The 23,175-nt window shown below is 36.3% G+C and overlaps 1 protein-coding gene across 2 annotated transcripts in view; it reads left to right on the top strand.

Moving 5' to 3' along the window:
- Positions 1–311: 311 nt before the first annotated feature.
- Positions 312–23,175, top strand: part of arhgef39 (Rho guanine nucleotide exchange factor 39) — a 47,473-nt gene continuing 24,609 nt past the window's right edge. The window contains exons 1-5 of one of the 2 annotated variants that reach the window (XM_039667568.2): positions 312–400; positions 6,808–7,000; positions 7,816–7,910; positions 14,839–14,959; positions 18,041–18,159. In XM_039667568.2, coding sequence (XP_039523502.2) covers positions 6,851–7,000; positions 7,816–7,910; positions 14,839–14,959; positions 18,041–18,159 — 485 coding nt within the window. In that variant the 5' untranslated portion in view covers positions 312–400; positions 6,808–6,850. Of the gene's footprint in view, positions 401–2,971; positions 3,079–6,807; positions 7,001–7,815; positions 7,911–14,838; positions 14,960–18,040; positions 18,160–23,175 lie in introns of those variants that run through there. The other variant, XM_039667567.2, reaches the window with a different exon arrangement.

Genomic DNA, 23,175 nt, shown 5'->3' with positions numbered 1-23,175 from the left:
GTTGCAGCATAGTTTCTTATGACATCTCTAAGCTTAGGGTTACCTCTCTCTTTTGCTTCTGAATAATTCATGAACAGAAATCCAATACTATTGAGTTGCAGTGAGGGGGACTCAAAAAAAAAAAAAAAAGTTGAATTACAAAACATTGCATTCTTTCATCTGGTGAAGTTTTGCGAGGAGCAAGGGTCAATTAAGAGTCCTCTGGCTACGGTGAGTATGAATAATGCACCACAGGGCTAAAAAACCTTGGGAGACTTGCTTTACTTGTGTAGATTATTGACGCTCCTACCGCTTTTTTCCCCTTCCTCTCTCCTCAGGTGAAAAAGGACCCTTTGTCTGCGGTGTCTCTGACTGTTCATGCCTCAATAGCCTGGAGGCAAAATGGGCCTAATTTGCACAGGTCTGTTTTGGGGCCAATTATTATAATACCAAATGTTCTGGAAACACAATAAAATTGAAAACAATAAAGAGCAGAGCCGCCAATATTGTCATACATTTTACATTTTAATGAAGCTCTCATTAAAGATGTATTTTATCAGTTTGGTGATTCACATTGCTTCCCCCTTTTCAGTCTTGTAAGATTTAATAGCTTATACATGCGTATGATACACATTTATAGGTGATCTGATACAAGCTATATGTGAAAATATACACCAGAATGAATGTGTTTCACTTAATAGTTTTTATTTGTAACTGAAGAGTTGACATTGTCCACAAAGAGCTTTTGCTTCACTTAAGGGCACGGTCTCCTCTGGCACTTGAGAAACAGCTCTTATGATATGGGCAATATTGCACTGTAAGTTTTGTTGAAGTAAAGGGCATATTGAGTTGTGTAGGCTAATATGTTCACTGTGTCCTGCATGGCTTTAATGGGATAGTTCACCTCAAAAATGGAAATTGTGTCCCACTCGTTCCAAATCGGATTGACTTATTTTCTTCTGTGGGACACAAAAGATGATAGTTTAACCCTCTGGTTTCGACGCACGTGCCGATGCATTTAGGTGGATTTGTTTTTCAAAGTAGCTAAATTTAAAATACTCCGTCATGGTCATACAGATAAAAGCAATCATTCGAAGCTACTATTAGTTAAAAAAAAAAATTGGACCCCATTGACTTCCATTGTATAGACAAAAACATTGAAGAATCATTCTGGTTAGGAACAACATGAGGGTGAGTAAAGGCATATTCACACCAAAAATGATAACTATCAGCGTTCACACCAGCGGACGATATCATTTTGTTTACTATAGGCGTACGCCTCATCTGCCGCTTTAAATGCTTGCGCTCTCAAAGCAGAATGGATTCTGATTGGCTGTCGTTATGTTTTTATCGTTCATCAGCTGAAAAACGAAATATTCCGAAAGTAATTCCAACGATATTGTTATCGTTATAGTTATAGTGTAAACTTCTCGTTATTGTTATCATCCTTGGTGAGAACGGGTCTTAGACAGATTATTTTTCTTCAAAACAATAATATATAATCATTACTGGTGTTTAAAAACAAGTGTGTTCTGAGTTTTGGTTTCCCTCTAGATAATTTTTTGGAAACCAAAATAACATTCATGGAACTTTTTTTTTTTTTTTTTTTTAGGTATTATTTTTATAAGCAAAAAAACAAATGTTCTGGGAACCAAACATGGCTGGGAATCTTATTCACACACAAAAAAGAGAGAGAAATATTGGATAGGGTCAGAAGTAATTGCATGATGGTTTGGATGTAACATCACGTCCTGAAATGCCTTTTTGTGCAATACACAACAACTCTAATTTGTTTCATTTTAATGCCCAAATTATGCTTTGCTCAATGCTTTATTTGTTCCTAATTCAAGAGGACTATCACATCATGCCTGTTGGTCATATATTATACAGCAGGTTTATTCTGCACAATCTGTCATGTTGGTCAGAAGCTGGAAACCTTCAGATAGCCACACAGGCAACACTAGATGTCAGTGTTCTCGCTGGTGTTGGGCTGCAAGCTTTTTGTTTGTGGGAAGAGGAAGGAGAAGCATATACAGTTTGAGAAGTTGATGTTGCACTTTATAACTTGCTGGTCCTAATGGATTTTCTTATATTAGAGGGACTGTCTATAAGGAGTTGGGGGCTATTACTGTGCCAAGCCTGATCACGGGGCATCACTTTCATCTTGCCAACACTCTTGTATAATTAGCAGAAATTTGCTGAGATGTGTTTTCTCCTCCCTTCATTTCCTAAGATGAATCATCAGGAGTATAGACTAAACTCCCTTTCTTAACTCCTAAGATGCAGAAGTTAAATGTAAAATTAATGGTTCGTCTTATTTAGAAGATAAGTTTAGTCTTTTTTTCAGCTTTGAAGCTGTTGGATTCACCTAACATGCCTCAGACACTTCTGAAGGCGCATAAGTTTGAGGTTTGACAGTCTGTTTAGCATCATATAATTACATAAGTACTTTTCTCATGTGCGTTCCTTCTTGTTTTTAATGATCGTAAACAAGCTTGTCATGAATAATCACTCACAAAAGTTTTAATCTTGGGTATAAAACATGCCTGTGGTCAGACTATAATAATATGTTTTTTTTTTTTCAGGGTAATTCTATAAAATCGTACACCTTTTTTAAAGAAAGTGTTTTTTTTCCCCCCAATATATAGATATCAATTATGGATTATATATAAAAACATAGCCTATAACCACACACACATGAGTGGATAATATAATATATAGTCGTTTCATCTCTTAGGAAAAGACAAATATTATTTATTATTAGATATAATTATTATTATTATTACAGTTTGTTTGTTGGAGTCAGCTTTTCTACTTTTAAATAAATGTAATTGGTTTACACTTACTGTAGGCTAGTCTAGCTTAAAGGACGCACTTTTCGTGAAATGAAGCACTTTTCGTGAAATTAATTTTCGTGAAAGGGCTTCCTATTTTTTAACTAATAGTAGCTTCGAATGATTGCTTTTATCTGTGAAATGGCACTGTATCTACTAAATGTATTGATGACGCCACGCGGGACGAACCAATCAGAGCGCAGTAAAACCCGGAACTTCTGAAAGCGTAAGAAAGAGCGCCTGTATTCAATTTGAAAAGCAAGAGGTATGGAATGTTTTTATTTTTATATAGCTAATCTATATCGTTTTATAAACCTTACAGATTTCCTTTGAATGGCTTTCCTTTGAATTATGAAGCAATATATTGTACAGTATAGTTTAAGCCTAAAAGACACATGGAAACAGAAGTGCACTTCTATATTAAGCTATGCTAACAAGTGTTTCTTTTTTTGAGTAGTCCATGTATCATATTTAATATGGAATATTGTGTCAGTCGCAAGCGGTAACTGAAAGGAATGCAGACCCCCTTTGTAATGCTTTCAAATTGGCGACTTGGTAATGTTTGTGTATAAATTGAACTTCTGTTTTCAAAATAGTTATCCAAAGTCGAAAGTGAGAGTATTGTTTTAACAAACAGATTAAAGAAACGTCACGCTGGACTCACTCCATGACATGACGAGTTTTGGTTTTCATAGTGTAAACAGGAATTTCATTGTTTGTTTATTTAACTCTCAGGTTCTGTTTGGGAAACCCTGAGACCAATCAGGGATGAAAGTTTGTTTAAAGTGTGTTTGTTTCATATACTTAATCGGTTACACTAGTTTACAACATGTTCCATTACTAAAAATTAGTTAATGCGTTAAAAAAAGAACAATGAACAATATATTTGTTACAGTATTTATTAATTTTTGTTAATGCTAGTAAGAGATAAATAAATACAACTGTTCATGTTGGGCCTACAATCTTTGATTATAATGCTGTTGTAGCCTATATTTAACTAAGATTAATACATGCTTTAGGCATATTTGTGATGATATCAAATGGAACCTTATTGTCAAGTGTTACTCTTAATTCTGTAAAAAATATATTTTCAAGATTTGTTATCACAACATTTTTTCTTTTTTCAGATCAACTTAAATAATTTTTTTAGTTCAGATAACTCATTATTTTTAGTTTCTGATGATTAAATCAATCTCCTTCATTGTATTAACTCACTTTTTCCAGTTCAATCAACTTAAAATTTTAAGGCAAACAGGTTACTTATTTTTTTAAGTTAACCCAACAATATTTATTTACAGTGTGGTAATTTGCGAGCTGATTATAAACACAATTTCTCAACGAGACGCGTCATATTTCATATATTTCATACAAAAAATATAGAAGACTCTATAGAAGTACGTTGCTGAGGCAACAACACAAAGAAAAATACAATAAAATCAAATCCAGCTAGTTAATAAGGTCTGTTTGTACTTTTTTTTTTTGTTGGTGTCAACCTGAACCCAAATCCAAATAGTTTTACTCTATTCAGGAATCCCACATTAAAAAAAAAAAAAAAAACTAGTAATATCAGATGAACTTCCATGTGACCTGCAAACCTCATGGAAATGAGTAAAATCTTGTGGAAATTTGATGGGTGGATTAGATTGCTGTGGTGATGGTGATCCAGGAACATGATGTACTTGGTGAAATCATGTACACCGTATCTTAACATAACCACTAGAGCTGTAAAATTGAGTGGGAATGTTTGGATGCTCTCCAGCTCCACGTGGCTCTGCTGGGAGGCAGATCTGTGGACTTGCCTGTTCTGATGATGTTACACTGCTTCATTTACAGGTGTTACCCGACACCTCTATATTTAGATGCAAGCGTGTTAAGAAAACAAGAGTTTGTCTGTGTAATTCTCCGTTTCATATTCTCCCGAACAAAAGAAAGCAGTCTTATTTAATATAGCGCTGAGTTACGCAAACAAACCCCGCTGGTTGCTCCATATTTAGTCTTTTTAACTAGGTACTCCTGACCCCAGTCCTCCTTTTCCTGGCTTTTAATTGGCTTCTCTGGGCCTAAAATGCTGCAAGATTTCTTGAAATTGACTGCTTATTTGAGTGTGGAGAGTGATGCAATTTACAGTAAGTTGCTGGTAAAAATGGACCATGGCTTCAGATGCAGCACTTAGCAGAGGCTTCATGGGGCACGTGTAACTTCAGGGGATGCATTTCACGTTTGCTGCGTTTTTATGGAGGTTTTGTACAAACAAGGGGACCGGCACCACAAAGGCAGATGGGATGGGATTTTTTTTTTCTTTCTTGGTGCTTTCGCTCCTTTTGGATGCTCACATGCACACCGGCTCGTGTGCCCTCTCAGTCTTTTTGGGTTGATCGGGCTGCCTTGTTTACAGTGTGTTATAGAAGGGCTGACGCCAGCCTCCCTCGGGAGGGAACAAGGGTTAATTGCTGTTAAAGTGTTGGTCTCGTTCCTCTTTCTGGCCCTGACGCTCCATTAGAGCTGACACTAATGAGGCAGTGCAGAGAGGACACCCCGGAGTCCAGGGACAGCACCACCGGCTGGGGGAGGGAGTCATGATGGAGAGACTTTACTTAGCTGAGAGAGAGCATATACTAAGTCATAGATCAAGAGTGTGTGTTGTTCAGTGTTGTTGAGGATGTGTGTTGGCTTGGCTTCCCTTAATTGGTGGCTTACCCTCTGCATATGTTGTTTGTGTCATTAAGAATTCACAGGGGACAGAATCGCTGGTCGTCCCTTATACTTGGTCTTTGCAGCCAATAGCGCTCGCTTGGTTATATTACCGTATTATTGACTATAATTTACAAATGTCAAAATATGGATTTCCAATGCCCTAATCATATAAATAATGAAATTGCCTGAAAATTCTTTTAAAAGGTGCTTTATAAATAATTGATCTTTGAGCTCAACAAAATATATATGGTTGATTGGCTGCAATGATCTATTTAAATATATATTTAAATTTTAATTGGTTTTTCTGTATCAATAATTATTTTTTAGAATTAAGTAAATTATATAAAAATATAATAAAAATGATTATAGCTTATTATATTATTAAAAATACATGTATTTAAACTTGTAATTGTATGTATCTAAATATTAATTCTACATGTAATATTTAATTTATTATTATATTAAATAATTGGATATAATAAATATAATCATTTAATTAATAATATAATTTAACTTCACAAAAAGTTATTTTCATATATATATATATATATATATATATATATATATACACTTTGTGTGTGTGTGTGTGTGTGTGTGCGTGTTTATAATTTATATATTTGTTAGATGTGTATATATATAATTAGACTATTGTAATTATTAGACTAATTATTTAAAAAATGTATATAAGCAAACCCAATTATATATATATATATATATATATATATATATATATATGTATATATATATATATATATATATATATATATATATATATATATATATGTATGTATGTATGTATATGTACATATATATGTGTGTATATATATATATATGAAGAGTTCAGATGCAAAAGCCTCTAAATGCCATTTGAAATTTTCTTCTTTAATGATGATTTTTATCAAACTTGTATATTTAAGTTCAGTAATTTCACTTAAATAACAATTAATAGGTAATTATCATTGTCATTTAAGTGAAATCACTGAACTTAAATATACAAGTTTGATAAAAATCATCATTAAAGAAGAAAATTTCAAATGGCATTTAGAGGCTTTTGCATCTGAACTCTTCATATATATATAAAATATATATTTAATTATATAAGTTGGTGATAACTGCAAATTATTTATATTATTTATCTATATATATAATGTATGTGCATGTTTATTTCATTGCTGATGGATTCTATAAGTTGATCATAACTGTAAATGATTTATTATTATTTCATTTTCTGTTATTAAATTGCTATATTGGTCAGTCAGTAATTGTAATGGCTTTTTAATTGTGATTTTCTGCATTGTAGGTAGTAACACTGTCCTGGAGTCAGCACCTTCAACTGGTCGGCCATGAGTTTTGCTCCGAGTCCATTCACCCCCATGGGCAGCCGCAACATTCAGGAGCAGCGGGAGCGCTGGGAGAGGAAGAGGAGCCGCACAGCCCGTGAGCTAGTCCACAGCGAACAAAGATACTGTGAACAGCTGGATCTAGTCGTCACGGTTAGTCTCTCTACAGGCCCAACACCACACACACACGCCCATGGGCTGAATTAGCCGGCCTTTTATCAAACAATACGCTGATGGAGAAACACTTGTCAGGGTTGGACTCGGTCATCCTGGAGAGCAGCAACAGAATAATGCGTTCGTTGCAATGTGTTGAACATTAGAATATCCCAATTAATACAAATCTGAAATTCTAATTATCTTCGAGAGATTTATTCACAGTTTCAACAGCACAAGGTTTTCTATTTATTGAGTGGTCCTTGACACCATCTCAGGGCTATTCTTTTGAAATTCATGGTTTATAACCTATTCAAGGCTTTTATTTTGCGGCTAATTGGTTTTACCTTTAAGATCGCTGAGATCTCAAAGCCTTTTCTGTGCGTATTATGTAGATTATGTTGTGTGTAACTACAAATATACACTTGAATCTCACTCATACAGGTTGTTTATAACATAATCATTGGCGTTTGAAATGCTAACATACTGAACTGTCCGTCTCATCGTTTTATAATGCCGCTTTCTAATTAAACGGTCGGTCGACCATCAAAACTTATTTCGAGAAACCGCACGTCCTCCTTCACGTCGTCTCCCACCTCTAGTGAAGCTGTGTTAGATATGCAGCTCATATTAAGCCGTTGGAGGTAATTGAGATGTCATTGCTGCAAAATGCTCGGCTCTCCACAGATTTGTTCTCGCTTTGTCTCAAGGGTATGCAAAGAGAGGTGACACTCTCGGTAAGATGAAGAGTCATGTACGAGTGGCGTCTGAAAATTAAATTTTCTCTCCCTCCTGTCTCTTTCTTTTTTCTCCAGTACTTTGTGGAGATCTTGAAGGCCAAAGGAACCCTCAGGCAGGACATTAGAGAAAGCATCTTCAGTTCAATTAAATCCATTCATTTAATAAACCAGTAAGTATCCTTTAAATAATTAAGCGAATATTCGCGCTCAGGGGAGAGAGTCGGCTGAGGGTGGCTGGCTTTGATACCGTTTAAAAAGGACGAGAGGGTAGGGGAGTATTAATTGGGGTCTAACAGAAGAATCAAGTTTGAGAACTTGGAGATTGCCTGGTGTGCCTTATCTTATGTTATTCTGTTTAATTGGATTGCGAATCGATGCGGATGCTGGATTTAGGCTTACGGCTGCACTTTCTCCTGTGTATTTCACGTTATCTGCCACGGTTGCCATCATTGGTGACGGCTGCCTATTGGTAATGGCCGCTGTTTGTGTCTTCCAAGCTTTGTGTGTTGATAAAATAAGATTTTTCCGGTCCCTGATGTTTATGAAAAGACATTATCATGCGTTCATTACTGACTCACAGTATTTCCACCTGACTTCAACACTACTGTATCAGGCAAGATTTAAAGTCAACATGAAACACCGTTCGCAACCCATTTTTATTTTGCAATCTGATCAGAACTTGATGGGTTGGAGGGGAATAGGCTTGACACAATTCCAAGATTTCAATGGTTTTATTCAAAGAAGTGCAAGCCGTTTGTATTTCTAGGATTAATCCCGTGAACTGGGTAATTTTGTGATTTTTCGATACCAAAAAATGATTAATTGAATTAAGTCCGAATAATAAGTCTGTTGGGCTGCGTTTCGATTTCATATTTGGACACAAATCCTTTTTGTTTTTGCCTGACGTTTTCTTAGGACATACCAACATCGATACCAAGAAATGCATTTGACCGTGAGTCAGAAGTTTAAAGGAGTAGTTCGCTTTTAAAAAAACTTATGCTGATAATTTACTCACCCTGATTTTTCTCCATATAATGCACTTTACTGGTAACCAAATGGTACAAGGTCCAAAAGACAGTTTCAGTGAAAACTGCAAACTGTTCAAAGGGCTTTAAACAATTCAAGACAATGAATAAGGGTCTTATCAAGTGAAACGACCGCTCATTTAAAAAACAAACAAAAAAAAACGTTTAAGTTTTATAAGCTCAAATGGTCGCCTTGCTCTGTTCTGTGATGCGCGTTCGTGACTCTCCTGTTCGAACTCGTTCCTCAAAATGAACAAATCTTTTCCTGATTTCGTTCGTTGAATGAACCAAATGACTCGAAAAAAGATTCGTTCATTTTGATGAACGAGTTCGTATATTACTATTTTTATAAAAAAAGAAAACTAATAAAAATTACAAAATGTATCTGGGATATTACAAATAAATCTAAATTCAAACTATTAATAAATACTATAATAGTGTAAATAATTTAAATCAGTGTTTCTCAACTGTTGGGTCGAAGAGTACAGTCAAAGAAATGACAACAACAAAAACGTCATTTTAAATGTTTTTCTGATGCAAGACTTTTATTAATGCATGCCTAAGCGTCATTATTCTAGCGATATTTTCGCAAATTGTTACAAAATAAAAAAGTCTCGCACCTCAATAAAATTAACTCAGGGCACACACTCTTTTATTTCGCTTGCAAATGTGGAGGTGCGAATGCGGAGTATATCACTTCACTATACAACTAGTTTCTGTAACCTTATCCCAAAATTCCACTTTATTTTCACTTGTAAAGTGATGACTGTGATGATGCCTCATACTAACTTACTGACTCTATATGAAACACTAGTTTGGGACTGCTGTTTATTAGGCCGTGTGTCCACCAAAGCGTTTTTCCAAGCGCCTGGCGTATGTTTTCAATTGTTTTCAATGGTAGCGCCACGTTTTTTAAACGCCATGAGCGTACCGAGGCGCTGAGCGTTTTTTTCATGCTGAAGCGCCGAGCGCCCAGCGTTTTTTACTGGTCGCTGGGAGTTGAAAAATGTTCAACTTTGGATAAAACGCAGCGCTCATCACTGTCACTTTTTACCCAGCCGTCCAATCACAGTGGAGGAGCGCCTAGCGTTTTCAGCTGGCTAAAACCGCTTTGGTGGACACACGGCCTTAGGCTTAGTTTATAATCTTAGTGTTTAATCATCAGTTTTAGTGATATTCTTACAATTTACTTGTGTGTGTGTGTGTGTGTGTGTATTAGGGCTGTGAAACGATTAATCACGATTAATCGCATTCAAAGTAAAAATTTGTGTTTATATAATATATGTGTGTGTAGTGTGTATAATTATTTTGTATATATAAATACACACATGTGCATGTATATATTAAAACAAATGTGTTACTATATCAAATATTTATATTTATGTATAATAATAATTTTGTATAAATAAATATAAAGTATATACATGCAAATGTTTCTTAAATATATACATGCATGTGTGTGTGTATTTATATATACAAAATAATTATACACAGTACACACACATATGTAAACACAAACTTTTATTTTGGATGCGATTAATCATTTCACAGCCCTAGTGTGTGTGTGTGTGTGTGTGTGTGTGTGTCAGTCATTTTTGAGAGATAAATTAGCTAGGATGAAATTCATAAAAATGTGGGTCGCAGCTTAATGACCATGGGAAAATATGGGGTACCACGGCCAAACCAGGTAAGAAACACTGATTAAAATAAATTGCCATGAGCGCTTGCATAAATTTGAACTGAAGTATCAGTACTTTTGACTAGGGTGGGGAAAATGTGTGATATTTGTGATGAGAGCTGAAAATAACAAATTTCTAAGTCATTGTCTGAAATAATAGCAAGATTGTAAATTGTAAGGAAATCGTGACCTTTAATTTGATCATGTCTTTATATTTCATCAGTGGTAAAGTGATCATGCTAAGTTGTGAAGCCCAGCTGTGACTCTTCCGCATACAGACGATTAGACACTCTGCTTGAGGGGCCTTTATGAAAGCTTGAGCAAATGAAAAGTCAGAGCTGCAGAAGATGAAATAATACATCAGAAAAACTGGCCCGAAGAGCAGTCGGCATTGATCTTCCCATGCAGGCTGGGCAGACTAACAACAAATTAACTCACAGGTGTCAAGAAGCCTGTTCTTGTTCATTTTATCTGAGGCTATCCATGGCACAGAGCTCTCGTGAAGCTTTTGGTGTTTTGATGTACCACATTTGAAAGCAACAAGCAAAAGCAGAAGCCCTCTCCTAATGTCCAATAGCCTGCGAGCGAACAAGCTTCAAGCATTATTAACGCCTTTAAGCCAGTATTAGAGAGATCATCGCTTCTTAGTGCAGGTGAAACAGTGTTTGATATATTTAACAACCTGATCAATCTCAGAGAATTTGCCTTACAAGCTCGGAGAGACGTTTCCCAACAGGAGGGACATAGCGAAAGATATTTCATTAGTCTCGCATTGGCCGAAGTTCTCGTAAGAGTTACTGCCCCGTGGTTTCGTTGTGTGCATATTTCGAATTACCAAACGACTGGAAGGGGAACTGCTGACTGCCTTTGAGGGCTTCATCCAGGCCTCGTTGATCGAGAATCATAAAATTGTCTGAATAATGAATCACCGTGGGTCCCCGAGGCTCCCATCAATGCCTGATTGACGGGCCTCTCTACAAACAGTGGCTGAATGAAGATGGAGGGCTGAGTTTTAGAGCCCGATGTATTGGATAAATCGGTGCTTGGTTACCATATATCATCATTAGAATCGGTTATTGAAGTGCCGGGTGAAGCGTAATGGCAGTCTCTCAATTTAGATCTGTGAACAGACAGCAGTGGCTGACTGATTAAAACGAATAAAGTGCTCGCGTACTCCAAAACCACATCGTTATCAGGAAGCTTCTTCAGATGCATGTTGATATCTGCGCTTGCTGCTGAAGGTTATTTCAATCCTTAGCTGAAATCATCACTTTTTTTATCTTGGACTAGTTGTAACACTGAAAAATAGAGAAGGTGAGCCGTAGATTGTTTGTTTTTGTCATGCAATATATAGTATATTAATTTTAACCATAGTGGATTTTACTCTTAAAGGAATAGTTCAGCCAAAAATTGCAATCCTGTCGTTGTTTAATCGCTTTCATGTCTTCCAAAACTCATTTCACTTTCTTTATTCTGTGTAATGAAAAAGGCGATATTTAGCAGGCTGTCCAAGCTGCTCTTTTCCATACAGTGAAAGTGAATGGTGACGGCTATCACGTTCATAGCAACATTTGTTTTTGTAAATTACAAGTTTTTGGTCTATTCCTCCTCACACACAGTTCTTGTACGTACCATTATCCACTTTCATATCCACTATCAAAACTTCTCCTTTTGCGTTAAACAGGAGAAAGCAAGTCATACGTGTTTAGAATGACACGAGGATGATTTATCTTTTTTTTTTTTTCGTATTTTGACACATTTTATACGTTAAGCAGAATTAAATTTCTCATTTTTGATGTGTTATTTCAAATAATTGTATGTTTTTCTTATGGTTTTTGAGATATTTGGAGTAATTATATAACATAACGACAATGCAACCCAATGTTTCCCAGTTTTCAATAAAAGCGATGGATACAAAAATGATTTGTTGCCTCAAAGACGGCGTTAATACGATGACATCTTAGGGAATCTAAAAATGTCTGTCAGCTATATTTAAGCCTAAAAGAATAGGATGCAGTTGGTTTGAAGTTCATTCTTTGTACATGAGATGATACTCTTGGGTCGGTAAAGACTTAAATACATTCTGGATTCATTAAATGCTTCTGAGCAAGCAAGCAAGCAAACAAACAAACAAACAAGACTTGAATATATTGTCATGCCGCTGCCATTCATCAGAATTATGCCTGTTTATCTGATGAGGGGAATATGGCAATAGTGGGAACAACCCAATTATCCCAGAATGCACCGTAACAGTGATCACCAACTTGAAAGTGCTGTCACTTAAGTAGCACCGAATCAAAAACGTATTTGAGAGATAAATATTCTGAACGAGTGCATCTTGGGGTGTCTTTTCTTAATGACAGTAAATGTGGTGTGGAAAGAGATCAAATAGTCTCCGAAATGAAGGAAGAGGGTCCTTGTCACTATCGAGGGAAGGAGGGGGGGTCTCCCAACAAAATGAACGATGCTTTTGGGTCCTGTACGGATTTGTGTGTTTTACGAGTGTTTGTTTTCCTGCTAACTATTTATAGGCGATAATTAGTATTCCTCGGTTCTCGTTTCCCACAAATGAAGCCACATAGGCCTCCATTGTTTGGTTGAGTCCGTGCCCGACCCAGATGTCGCAACCGCTAAGCATTAATGTAGATTAACGTGACGCAGGAGGAATGCTAATGTTATCTTTGTCATCTTCCTGATGGCTAGAGAATTTAATTGCCCTAAAAAAGAGCATAAAAAATGTAAGTCATAATTTCATATTTATCATAATAGCCTCTGGCTGTGAGGAGGAAAAAGGAAACACTATTTTTCCCGCCCTTTGCCCTCGTTAGAACTCTCTCGGTTGCTCTGGCATCTCCTGATTATGAACAGAGGCTACCTTGGCTTGCAACTTCATTAAAATCTATTTAAATCAACTTCAACGGCAAAATGCTCCTTCTTCCAGCATGTAAAAAAACGTAAAGTCTCAGGGAACATCATTAGGGAGAGTGTGTGCGTGTATCCGTACCTGTATTTCTGTTTGGTCTAAGCGATATCTACCTCGCCTAGTTTGGATAATAAGCTCCCTCACAAGTGTCAACACCCTCACCCTTGAATTATACCCATGTCACCCTAATGTGCCTGACAGCCAGAGCACCAACTCTTCCATTCCTCTTGAACGCCTTGTTTTGTTCCTGGTTTCGCAATGGGTGCGTTCCCACTACAAAGCACCGCACGCTTGCCCTTGGGCGCTAGCCCCGGCACCCTTGTCTTAAATAAGTATGTCACCCACAGGGAGGGGCCCTCGGATGACACCACACAAATCTGACTAAAAACGCTTCCTTTCGCAAATACTTCTGCCTCTGAACTAACCCCCCTCATTATTTGTGACAAGAAATGCCTTGATTTCCAAAACAGTATCAGGGTTATCATTGTGTTTGGTGTGCGATGGCAAGACTGCAGGGTAGGGTAACGTTTTAATGTATTTATTGAGTTAACAGGACTTAATTGTTAAGGTGACACAATTCTAAAAATGCTTTTAAGTATGTTTTTATATGTATAAATAATTAGATTTATATATTATTACCATTATTTTATTACATTAGGGTTAGGGTTATTATATTACTATAAAAAAATAATAAAATAAATGAAAAATGCATTAAATGTAGTATTTATATTTATATTAGTATTTATATTATTAAATACATTATATATATATATATATATATATATATATATATATATATATATATATATATATATATATATATAATTAGATTTATATATTATTACCATTATTTTATTACATTAGGGTTAGGGTTATTATATTACTATAAAAATATAATAAAACAAATGAATAATGCATTAAATGTAGTATTTATATTTATATTAGTATTTATATTATTAAATACATTATATATATATATATATATATATATATATATATATATATATATATATATATATATGATTAATTGCGATTAATCGCATCCAAAATAAAAGTTTGTGTTTACATAATATATTTGTGTGCTGTGTATAATTATTTTGTGTATATATATTTAAGAATTATTTGCACGTACATACTGTGTGTGTGTATATATATATATATATATATATATATATATTGTATATATGAATAACACTTTCTTAAATATGCATGCATGCGTGTGTATTTATATATACAAAAAATAATTATACACAGCACACAAATATATTATGTAAACACAAACTTTTATTTTAGATGCGATTAATCATTAATCACAATTAATTTTTGCACAGCCCTGATAAATAAATATATATAATAATGTGTGTGTTTAAAATGAGTTTATTTAATATTTTAATTTACAGCACATTTGAGGTATGAAAAATAAAATGAAGACTTACAAATCAAATGTTAATTTTTCTTTTTGTTTTTAACAGGACCCTACTCACTCATCTAGAACTGGGGAGGTTTGGCATCGGGTTTGAGGAGTTCTGCACTCACCTGCAGTTATACAATACTTACGTTGACAACATCCAGACCGCTAAAAAAGTCCTCATGGTAAGTTAAAGTTCAGTGTTTACTCTGTATGTTACTGTTTGTATTGTATGGTCTGAGTCATACCTGTTTAAACATAGCCATGATAGAATAGTTATTATAATATTCACAAAGTATTAACATTTCTCTGACTGTGCCATTTTTCTCTTCTGATTCTGCATTGCTCTTTAAAGGTAATCTAATTATTATTCCACCTGCTATGAAAGTTACTCAATCAAATGGTCATTTGTATTGGCTTTTCCTGAGTGAATGTGTTCTTTTACCTGGATAGAGGTCATCTCCTTACACAAAAGCTGGTGGCTATGTCTATCAATATGAAATCATGAATATGTATTCATTATAGATCTATGGTAATGCAGTGGATTGACAGTATGTCATGCTCCACTTCTAATTAGTCCAAACCTATTAAGTCTTGTTCAACTCCTCATCTTTGGCACATTTTTTCACCGCACCATATTGTTCGGCTCAACCTTGTGGGGGAAAAAAAAGAAGAGAAGACACAATGTCGGGTCAGTAACTCAAAGATCACCATTCAAAATGATTGACGTTTGGAACGGTGGAGTCACCTACCTGATTAAGGCTTTAGGATGACACTCTGTGCAAACAGATCTCTCCCAGGCAAAGCCCAGCGGTACCATTAGGTCCAATACTACCATCTCATTACGCCTGACTTAAGTGGGCAGCCTCCATCAGTCGGCCGGAAAAAAGTGCGATGGGGAATCTCTCTCTTTGCTAATTAGCTCCTCCCTCGGCAAGGCACCTGTACCCAAGTGTACGGATGACTGATTCCTTGTTAGACCAAATCAGTTAGCGGTTAAAGAATCATCGGAGCGCCAGGCTAGTGCTAACTTCTGTATTCTGTGTGCTTGCGGTGAACCGAGGGGGGCATTTTTTTTTTTGTACTATGCCAGTAATTGCGTCTGATACCGAATATATGTTTGCAGAAAGGTCGTTTCGAGTGTTAGCCCTGCAGCCAAGCTCTTCCAAGCCTCGTCTAGCCACACTCTGCTTTTATTTAGCTGGGGGAAGCTTGGAGCCTCACAGATATTAATGTCTTAATTAAGAGGAGGAATACGTCTGTGGCTGGCCAATTGACCGATTCCCATTGATTGCAGACTGAGCTGTTTAAGTTAGCATCGATTACTCCGCCAGGCCTACATGGCTGTAATTGCTAGAAACATGGGCTGGCATGTTCACCGTGTCACAAACATGGTTAGTCTGTTCTTCAAGATCCACCATTCATTAAAATAGTTAAAATAGCTCAAACAAATCAACCAAGAAGCTTTTTACATTTCCAAATAGTTTATTTTTCCAAATGGCACAATAATAATTTTAGTAAATACATAATAACGAGATCTTTTAAAGTCAATTTATTTTAAGGATACATGATATACTACACGAGTTAATGACCAATATTAGACATTTATCAATTAACTTATTTATACCGTTCAAAAGTTTAGGGTCGTAATTGGATTCTGATTGGCTGTTGGTGTTTTTATCATTTATCAGCTGGAAAAAATCATTCTGAAAGTGCAATGATATCGTTGCTCTGTGGTATTGTTGTTATAGTTGTGGTTTAGACTGACGATTTTTAGAACTATATCTTTATTGCTATTATCATTATAGTTATTGTCCTTGGTGTGAACTGGACTGTGAATTTTGTCTTTCATTGTGTCTTCACGCATGATCCTTCAAAATCATTTGGTGCTCAACAAACATTTCTTATTATTATCAATAATGAAAACTATGGAAGCTTGTTTCTGCCACTGAATAAAAAAATAAATAAATAATTGCGACTTTATATCTCGCAATTCTGACTTTATAACACGCAATTCTGACTTTACAACACGCAATTGCGGCTTTATCTCGCAATTCTGACTTTATATCACACAATTCTTACTTCATATCTCGCTATTCTAAAAAAAAAAAAGTCAGAATTGTAGGATAAAAAGTCGCAATTACCTTTTTGATTTTTCATTCTGTGGCGGAAACAAGCTTCCATAAAAAACAGTTTATTATTACTGCCTAATATTTTTTTGTGGAAACGTGTTACTTTTTCCAGTGAATAGAAAGTTCAGAACAGCATTAATTTGAACAGCATTAATCAACTGAACTGTCCATGCTGAATAAAAGTATTAATTTCTTAAAAAAAGAAAAAAAAAAAAAACGGACGATCTGACCCCAAACTTTATACCTTGGTCTTGATTAAATGCTCAATTAAAGTGACTCTTTAAAAAAAAAAAATACTGTTTATTTACATACTGTACTTTGTATTTTTTTCAGGTCTAAATCCGTTTGTTACATTTAAAACAATTTGTAGTGTTTTGTTTATAAAAAATATATTTCGTATAATTTACACTTTAATATTAAAATGATACTTTTTTATTGTTTTAATGACTTTCTTCTTATTTTATAATGTGGAAAGCTTTCTGGCCATTTAAAATGACAGGATTCGTTCTAAGATTTTGATTTTTTTTTTGGCTGGCCTAAATAAAGAATTCCTCTCACAGCATGTCCAACATGTTGTGATTTAATGTTAGTGTGTTTCTCAGAGGGAGACCCCAGCTGCCTCGGCCATAAATGCTAGCCGAGCAGGTGTTGTTCACCGTGTGGGCCGTTTGAAGATGATGGATTGTTTTGTGTACTTGATATGTTTATTTATTTACTTAGCACACAAACATAGCAACGACCCATGCTTTTCTCAGAGAGAAGCACGATTCAAAACATTTTTTTTACATACAGAAGTGATATTTTGGTATGCTAATTCAGACTCTGTCTGTCATTAGCCTGACATTATATGCGTGGATGTATGTTAAATAATGAAACCAGGGTTGCTTCTATTCAGAAGACAGCTTGTAATAAGAGACAACAGAGACGTCTCGTTGTGCATGAGTGAGATTCAGTCACAAGCGAGACTGAATACACAATTCAATAGACATCACGCCACATGCATCTTCGACAGAGGTGAAATTGTTGGTGGGAGGTAAACAGTGTTATCGCTTGCATTTTCAAATGTGCTCTACTGTTGTATCAAGTTGTTTTCATGGAAGCAGATCTTTGATTCATGGTTCATTTCCTTCTCAGGTTCAAGTGAAGAAAAGCAAAGCCTTCAGACGGTTTAAAAAGCTCCAGGAGTCGAGGCCCGAGTTCAATCAGCAGAAACTTGAGGACTTGCTTCTGCTTCCTCTTCAGCGCATCCAGCAGTAAGTTGTCAAGCTCACATGTGACAGTATTGGAACTTTAATGGTTATCCATTATCAGTGTATCAGGGGTTTGTTTTGTTCATCGGCTATCTTTTAACATTGGATATTTTTATAGTGCATGCTCATTTACATTTAGATCACTCTTGCTTCATATAATCCTCTTTTAAAGTTAATATTTATGTCAAAACACTAAAACTTTAATAACACTGACTGTATAAAGTTTAAGCAAATCTCAAAATTAATATCCAATTTGATAATATTGTGATGCTTAAATTAAGTGTTTTCATTTATTTATGCCATTAACTTTTGCAGTTCTCTAACGCTCATTTAAAGTTTAAAATGTACTTATGTTTACTAAGTTTAAATGAATATTTTAATTAATTAAATGTTCTCTTTAGCAAATCTCAAAATGAATATCTATGTTTCATACTATAATGCTGTGATGCATAAATTCCAGGTTTTTTATATAGGTGCATGATCCCTGGCTAAAATGAAAATCAAGTTTTAGTCCTGTGGATGTTTTTAAGGTAGGCAAGTGTAACCAGTTTTTCCATGGTCCTCTCAAAAGACTGATGGCGTGAGTTTAGTGGTATGACTACTTGTTTGTGCACAACTTTATTATTTGTCTTTATTATTTACTTATACTTATTACACCATACTTATTTACCCATGTGGTGATGGTAGTCGTGCAGAAATGGCACACCTAAAGATATTTTGAATTCGATTTTTGATTTAATGGACTCCTCAACCACTTATTGCAATTGACGTGCAGTTTTCTTTTAATCTCATTAAATGTCAGAGTACCTCAGCTATTGAATTTTCAAGGAAACGAGATGGATTGGTCAGTGGATGTTTTTTGTGTATTTAAAGTTTAAACCATCTGCTTCGGCGAAGAGATTATAGGATCGACAGCATCAACACATTGAAATGCAGTCAGTTCTTGATGGGAATGTAAAGCGTTTCGGTTATGCATCAGTGTCTTCTGACACAGGCCAGTCTACTTCACAGTCTTCTGCTCAGCTGTCAAATCACTCTACAACTTCACATTTTGTTGATCATGATATGTAGGTTTTCTTTAAAGAAGGATTTTGGGAATCATTTGATGGCATGATAACAGAAAGCTGTCACCACCGGGTTATGGTTTTCATGCTTGAATTCTCCATCCGTACTTCTTTGCTTTGGAGGAGTCGGTGCACGGCACATACCGAGCCTCTCAATGACAGACGTAATTATTGTTTGATGTCGTGTTCACACCTGCCTTCAGACTGTCCAAGAACTGTCAAAATCCCTTTTGTTAAGCCGCCGATTTTGTTGGCTGTAATTTCATGCGGTCGTGGTCTCAGCCGTTAATTAGTGTAACAAGGTGCGAAATGAACTAGAACATGCTTAAGAACCAGCGGAAATTACATGGCATTTCTTTATCAAGCTGCTCGAGTCCATCTTAATTAGGCTTTTATGTCAATCCTACTTATTAAATGTAGTTTCCAACATGAAAGAAGACAAACACTATGTCATTTTTGCAATGACGATAATTATGTCTTGATATTTATTCTTTATAAGAACATTTCGTCCGCTTGCGCCCACCTGTCTTGGTTTGATTCAGAGGTTTCATCATAAGGAAAATGACAGAATTCTGTTCTGATCCATTTTAGGTGATTTGATCACAAGACAGTCTCCTAGTTTTATCAGGAATCTCTTTTGACCACTTTTTATTGTCATGGAAAGGTTTTCTAGACTGCACATCACAGTGTCAGTGTGTTGCTGCATGTTAGTAAAGCACAAAAAAATTCAGATGTGAAGCATTTCAAATATTTAAGCACTATTAATTTTGTGCACCAAATCGGCATATTTGAATGGTTTCTGAAAGGCCCACTAAAGTGCTTTGGAACGCGCTACTTTGTGTGATGCGTTTCCATTTCCACTGTGTGAAAGTTTCAATTTCCACTGAAACAGGAGGCTAAAGGCCAATTTATACTTCTGCGTAGGGTGCGCGCAGTAGGTACGGCGTAGCATACGCACAGACGCGTCCCATTGCGCATACCCTTCGCCGTCGCCTGATGCGCACCTCCTCAAAAGTGTAACTACACGTCGCGACGACGCGGACCGCAAGATCGGTGATTGGTCGGCTTGGTAGCATCGCATTTCCTCCTACGCATTTCCGCACGTACCTTCTCACGCATTTCCATCACTGTCTATGATTTCCACACGTACCATCTCCTCCGACGTCTTCTCTCATTTTTGCCTTTCAGTTTTAGTAATTTCACTAAAGTGAACTGTTTTTCCACCTCAATAAGCTCCAACTCCAACATGATCCACTCTCTTTCAATCGCTATTGCTTGTAGTACCCTAGCCGCGAGGAATCTAAACACAGTGGAACATTAAAACTCTCCGCCGCCAACTAGCGTTTCGGAGTAGTACTGCAGAGCAACAAGACCTGAACGCAGAAGTATAAATGCTCATAACGGCGTCGCCTACGTGCGTAGCCAACGCCGCACATTACGGCGTACCCTCGACGCATAAGTATAAATTGGCCTTAAGGCTGGACATATTTAATGGCTCCTCCCGCTTTTCAAATAGCCAATTGCGTTTAGTTTACCTCGCAGACTACATGATACGTTGGATGCAATATTAGAGGGGTGAATAAATTTTAGCCATTTCATTCTTAACCAATGTACAGTTGATAAACTGAATAAAACTCAAGCATTTAAGCAACTGAACTCATACCTCCAACCCATATAGCTCCATAACGTGTCAATGGTTGCTTTCGCCAGGTGGTATTTATAGCATAGGGGGTGGTATGCTTTAGATTGCGGTGATGTCATAAAAATCTGTTAGCGGAAATGAGATACGGTAAATTTTGAATGCTTATATCTCCTAAAAGCGAATTTTGTCATTGTTTTGAAACACACCAGCTTATTTATAACCTTAAGGCTAACATATTCATATAACAAATTTCAGGGGGCCTTAAATGATAATGTGACCCTGAAGACTGGAGAAATTGCTTGTTAAAATATGTCTTTGGCATCAGGAATAAATAACCTTTTTTTTTTTTTTTTTTTTCGCATAATGTAAAATTTGAAAATGAGAAAAGAAGTGCAGATCATTCCGCACTTCTTTTGGAAAAAAAAAATTAAAACCGTTGTTTTAAGTTCTAATAATATTTCACTGTATATTAACTGTATAATTGATCAAATACTCGTTTTAGCATAGTAGATGATTCGTCCTCCACGATGCATTCATGTTTTTACTACCAATGCGACGTTGTCACATGCGTTTTCGACTTGGTTGATGATCGACTAATGTTGATTGGATCACATTTTGTACTCCATTTATACCTGCGTTGAGAAGTTATCACTTGTTATCAGATCACCCAAAACCAATGTGTACACGATGTACGTGTGAACGGGGTCACAAGATGCCAATCTTTAGGAACAAGTATTTCGCAGCTTTCTTTGACGTGCGGCAAACCACAGGCCTTGGTGTTTAAATATGGCCTCTGAGCTTTGTGCCACACCCTGAGTTTTTTCCACCCAGTTATCACAGAGATATCCTCTAATTTCCCTCGGAGCTGCCGAGCGCTGACATCTCAATCAGCATGTTCAAAGACGCCCTTGATCTGATCTCATCCTCTCAGGCCCTGATCACTGTGTTTCCCATTGTCCCCCCATCGATTCTACCTTTCCGCTCTCGGAAAGCGAGGACACACAGGGGGCGCATAATTGTATGATGATCTTAAGTGGCACGGCAGAAGAGCTCCGTTCTCGGAGAGTGCAGATAATCAGGAGTACCGCCTCTAACGGGGACTCGGGAGGAAATTGTTGTCACTTATTCGGCTGGAGGATGATGGATGGCGAGGCTGGCTGTGTGTGGATCATGGTGGCTACTTAAGACATGGAGTAGGACTGTTGGGAGGGAGGATAAAATCATTCCTATTATTAAACGCCATTCACTGCAGCTGCCGAGAAGAGATTCACGTCGTGTCCCTGTCGCTCTCTCTGTCTCCCTCTCCTCTCAACTCTTCATCCCTTCGTTGGTCTTCCTGATCCTACAGATGGACATTTTGGTCAATTTGTCAAGTGTTAGACAAGTAAATAAAAGTTATAGTTAATGAGGACTGATATTAAAGCTCTGGCTGATATCAATCATTTTCAGGATAATAATTTCAATGTTATGTATCTATCTATCTATCTGTCTATCTATCTGTCTGTCTTTCTCTGTCTGTCTGTCAAGAATTCTATCTATCGGTACGTCTACACTCTAAAAAATGCTGGGTTGTTTTAACCCAATTTTGGGTCAAATATGGACAAACCCGAAATGTTGGGTTAAAAATGTAATGTAAAAATTTAACCCAACGGCTGGGTTAGTCCATATTTGACCCAAAGTTGGGTTAAAACAACCCAGCATTTTTTAGAGTGTATTGTTCTGCCAGTCTATCTGTATGTCTGTCTGTCCATGGTTCATTCTGTCTGTCTATTTAGCTTTCCGTCTATCGGCCTTCGGTCTGTCCATCGGTTTGTCAATCTGTCCATGGTTGAACTATTTAAATCTGTTGTTCTATCTATCTAAACTATCAAAGTTGAATGAATTTCTTGGAATTTCTGTTGATTTTAATTCTACTTCATTAGATTGACATTCCAATTCTGCCTTCAGATTGCTACTTCATATCAAATTCAATACAAATTCATGAAATACATCTATTTAAAAAGCTATTTCAAATTCATAAGTTGTTGTCTAATGCATCATACCATCATGCATGATTATAAATCACATTGTAACCAGTTACAAACTAAAATGGAGGCCCGGCTCGTCTTCAGATTTTGTGAAATATTCCTGATCATGATGTTGTTTAGCAATAGTTCTTAGTGATTTAAACCTTATAGGACGTCAGGTGGGTGTGTTTTAACACACTTGTACAGCTTTATAATGGATTTGAACGTCCTCAACATCGACATGGCGAAGTGCAATGTAAGAGGTTAATCCTTCATTCTGTGGTGGAATTCGTCGCTTGGAGCGGGT

The sequence above is a fragment of the Pimephales promelas genome, chromosome 24 (assembly GCF_988280905.1).
Source record: "Pimephales promelas chromosome 24, fPimPro1.hap1.1, whole genome shotgun sequence".
Classification (NCBI taxonomy): Eukaryota; Metazoa; Chordata; class Actinopteri; order Cypriniformes; family Leuciscidae; genus Pimephales; species Pimephales promelas.
The sequence above is the reverse complement of the archived record's forward strand: the minus strand, read 5'-3'. Positions and strand labels throughout refer to the sequence as shown.